This window comes from Vicugna pacos, chromosome 3 (genome assembly GCF_048564905.1).
Source record: "Vicugna pacos chromosome 3, VicPac4, whole genome shotgun sequence".
NCBI lineage: Eukaryota > Metazoa > Chordata > Mammalia > Artiodactyla > Camelidae > Vicugna > Vicugna pacos.
The window spans coordinates 92,238,848-92,243,216 of record NC_132989.1 but is presented as its reverse complement, the minus strand read 5'-3'; the positions used below and the strand labels follow the sequence as shown (position 1 = coordinate 92,243,216).

Here is a 4,369-nt window from a genome sequence, read left to right as displayed (position 1 = left end):
GATTCTGGGTTCAATTCCCAGCGTCTCTGTGAAGGGGGGAAAAAAACCTGTTGCCTGGTTTTCCAGCTTCAAGACTTATCACATCCACACCATTAATTTTACTAATGAGACCACTGTGTGCTTAAAACCTTCCATTTATCACTGCTTACGGTTAAAGTATAAACTCATGATCACTGGTTACCTTTCCTGATTCTTCTCTTGCCAACTCCTTCCCATTCTCTTGACCTGACAGACAGTATCTGATTGAAAAGCCAAGTAAACACGCAAGTTATGAAGACAACCATCTGGTCCTGAGTACCCTCTGCCCAAGGAACACAAATTCCTTAGCTGTGGCATTAGCCCAAGGCATCCTTTGTCAGACTGATCCACTGCCCAAACCAACTCTGGTTTTCAAGACATGTTGTATGCCAGAGATGGACTCTCTGCAAACTAGTCTTCAATGAGCAACTGAATCTACCTGTTTGCGCTCTACACTGAATGTTGTTAGCCCAGCTCCATCTTTCCCACTGCCTCTTCCTGGGCTTTAAAATTAACTGTGATTGAAGCAGATTCAATTGGTCTGTGACTCCTCTGCTGCATGGGATTCCACTGCACCAGAGTAATTTCCCACTGAAACCTAATCTGTTAAGGGCCATACGCAGTGTACTGGCAAGCAAGGTAAGCTCACCTTATGCTCAAAAAACACAGGCCTGTCTTACTGCATCACTGCCCATCTCATGCAACCCCTGTATGCTAATTGCTTTTTCTAACACAGGACTCAGAAATTACAAGGTCTTCAGGTCAGTGCCCACTTGCCCCAAAGTCTATCACTTCCTCCATCCTGGGCATTACCTATCTTCCTATCTTAATGGGCGTCTGCATCACTTAGTTATCAACCACTAGCAACACTAGAAGATTTCAGAAAGATCTTAAGATCAAGTCAAACTGTTTCAGTAGTCTCAATCCAAAATATATTAAAATTGCTATTTTTTGTACATCAAAGCAATTTCATAAACTCAAACCTCTTGTACTAACTTTAGGTTGTGGCCACTATAAAAAAGCACTAGCATTTACTCAGCTGTTTACTGTGCTCACAAGCCCATAAAGTTATTGTTAGCCCTACAGTTTAATCACACTAACAAACATAACTGTATCCAGAAACTTACGTAACTATGCATCCCTCAAGTACAGAGCACTGAGTCATTATACTGAGTCTCATATGTTGAAGTCCAATGTAGATTTAGATCAGCAAGGGCTTTTATACAAGTAAATGTAAGCTGAGACCTGAAGGACAAGTTAGCAGTTAAGAATAGCTATTAACTAGTATTTGGGGAATGCACTCTAAGGTGCAGTAAAGGTAGGCTGGTGAGGCAGTGCAGATCATGAAAACTCCCTCAAGGTCAACTTAAGCACATTATCCTTAACACAATGGGAAGCTACAAGTTAGGAAAGCACAGCTTGGCCACATTGCTGTATTATGCTAGTTTTCCCACAAGCATTTTGGATACTGGGGTCACCCTTCCAAAACAGAATTAACTCAACAGCTCTCTTTCATGTTCTCACTGGTGCTCTAAACCCCTATTCATGCAGGACTCACAGAAACCTCCCAGACTACAGGTGAATGTTATGAAATTCAAAACCAAGTTATGCTATGTTAATTCATTATATTCTTCACATTATCTCCAGCGTTGTCTGCTTGAAGAAATCCCAGAATTCTGCTTGTTCCTTGTCCTCCTAAGCAATGCAACAACCCAGTTCAAAAGTAGTGTTCTAAAAGAGCTACTTAAGAAGTCGTCCCATTCCCAAACCTATAGTAAATCATTGATACTACAAGCCTATTAAAAATACCTTAGCACACCAGATATTTTTCAAAACCAGAACATTTATTGCGCAACTAATCACTGAAATCTTCAAGATGAACTGGATGCTGCAACAGCTGCCCTCTTGGGTTTAGGTGTCGTTCCCTCACGGAATCCATGCCTGCACCATGTTAAAAACAAGAACGGTTACTTCAGCAATGTCTACATACATGGTTTAATTTTTGTTAAAACATTTTTACAAGCTTATCTCAGTAAATGTTGAAATCAATACTGAATTCATATGTTCAGACATTTATTTTTACAACATCACTGATAAGCTGCAGTATTTTAAATAAAATACTTCCTTCTCCTTCAAGATAATCCACTTAGGGGATATCGTTAAGTGCAACTGACAAAAAGGCAACTTATTTGGGGGTACTAATCACTGGGCCACTTATTTCTCCACTGCTTTTTAAGATTCCTAAGGTATTGTGAAAATGGCTTCTTAAACCATGAACCAGAGATCCTACTTTCCTTTAGCCAGTCAATGAAAAATGTTTAATTGTAGGTATTTTCTCAACTGCTTAACTATACTTTACAGCTTAACTCATTTAACATTCACACCTACTCAAAGGAAACTGCACAGGGACAGACAGGTTAAAGATGGTTTCAGCTCACGTTCTTAATTCTCCCACTGAACAAGCAGACCACTGACCCCTAAGCCCATACTACCACATAATGGTCTTAAATGCAAAGAAGGAAAGTGCAAAGAAAGGTCACCTCAGCACATGAACACAAGCACACTTAAGGGTGTTTACAAAGCTCCAAACTGTCTTGTGACCTTTTAAAATCTGAAAATCTGGAATTGAGTGGTAGCGGTTAGAAATTCTGCTAAATATCCTGTACTGCACAAGACACTCCTGCCACCCAACAAAGAAATCACCTCAGTTCAGATCTTACATGGGTTAAGCCCTCATGAGCAACTACCACTAAAATGCAGTTCCTCTGTAAGTCTAGGTCAGAGCTGAAATTAAAACTCTAAGGCTTGTCTTTAAGCAACAAGACAGTAAAACTTATTTCTATACTAACACAATAGCAACTATGACACTATTCTAACCACTTACCCAAAGCCACAAAAGTGAAGACCTCATTTATGCACAATTATCTTGACAAATATTGGTAAGATACTGAAATGCAGGGACGCTAATAAATGTCATCACATTTTCGAGAGTCTAGCTCAAACTACACTCCAGACATTTATAGCTCATATTTTTGTTTACTGAAAGATTAGTAAAATCTAAACCAATTCATCCGAAGCTTATGTTGGCAGAAGAAAACAGTACCCTGCAACATTTCATCCCCATCCACCAGGGTAGTTGACAGGGTTGTTACCCAACGTCACAGAACCAACTAATATTGAAACGAAACTGTACCTGAATCTGCGGTATACAATTTTTAGGTGCCTCATTCGACCGGTCCCGGTGGTATTTCGTCTTTTAGCTTTAGCACTCCAGTTATCTAAAGAACAAACTCAGGTTAAGGTTCTAAACGGTTTTTCCTACACATCTTCTCAAGATACTTAAGAATGTCTTCTTTGGGATTTAAACCCACTTCAGCAGCATACAGAAGCAAAATTTTGCAGGAGACCAAAAAATGTGCAAAGCCATGCCCCGCCTAGGTACAAAACAAACGAGACTGTTCTCATCCTCACAATACATCAACAGTCTAATAAACATTATCTTACACTTTCTCTTTCGCTTGGCAGGGTAGCCACATTTGCCACAGGTCGACTTCTGAAGATGGTAGGCCTTAGAGCCACATCGGCGGCACAACGTGTGGGTCTTGTTCCGACGCTTTCCAAACGATGACGTTCCCTTCGTCTACAAATTAAAGGGTAAACGATTCTAAAACCTAGTAGTTTCTAGACAAATTCTTATGTTTTCAGCTTAAAAAACTACTGGTAAGAATCAATGACAATCACAAGGGGTTTTCTTAAATGTTGAAGCTTGCCACAAGAGTTGCTGTCTTCTAATCTGCTACATTATTAAAAAAAAAAAAAAGCCTTAGGTGAAAGACGAGACAATGTGGTTTTCCTACCCTCTCCTACTTCAAAACCTAAGAGCTCCTGCCAAGGACCACCGCGAACTGATACCTCTGATACCCTTGCTTTCACAGCCAAACACTGTCAAACCGTATTTCTTCCGTCAGTTCTCATTCGAGGGCATGACTGTGCGGGACCCTCCAAAGGCCAGACAAAAGCAAAGGGCCTAGAAGAGCTGGAGCTCCACGAGTCCTAACTGTGCACCCCCAGATAATTAGGAGCCATTCTTTTGGCTCTTGAGGTCAATCACACATCCCTTTCCTGTCCTCCGGCTCCCCTTATTGAAAACTACGCGGGGCACCCACGGAGAGCAAAGAGCGGGGCGCAGGGGGCGAGGATGGAAGCCGATTCCAAGAGCCCCTGCACACAACTCACCATCGCGATTCTGCAGCCGAGGGCAAAGAGGCCGGAAGAGAAGGTACTTCCGCTATATCGCGCCCAAAAGCTTCCGTCCAGGAAAGTACTTCCGGCGGAGCGCGGTGCACCGTTC

General features: G+C 41.6%; 1 protein-coding gene and 1 non-coding gene across 2 annotated transcripts; both read right to left on the bottom strand.

Moving 5' to 3' along the window:
- Nucleotides 1-1,841: 1,841 nt before the first annotated feature.
- On the bottom strand, nucleotides 1,842-4,369 carry RPL37 (ribosomal protein L37). Its single transcript, XM_006207685.4, has 4 exons — nucleotides 4,255-4,369; nucleotides 3,523-3,658; nucleotides 3,212-3,296; nucleotides 1,842-1,959 (listed from the first exon to the last, which is right to left on the bottom strand). The coding sequence occupies exons 1-4, from the start codon at nucleotides 4,255-4,257 to the stop codon at nucleotides 1,890-1,892; spliced, it is 294 nt and encodes a 97-aa protein (XP_006207747.1). The 5' UTR covers nucleotides 4,258-4,369; the 3' UTR covers nucleotides 1,842-1,889.
- Nucleotides 2,040-2,118, bottom strand: LOC116280131 (small nucleolar RNA SNORD72). Its single transcript, XR_004189463.1, has one exon. It is a non-coding gene; the product is annotated as a small nucleolar RNA SNORD72 (small nucleolar RNA).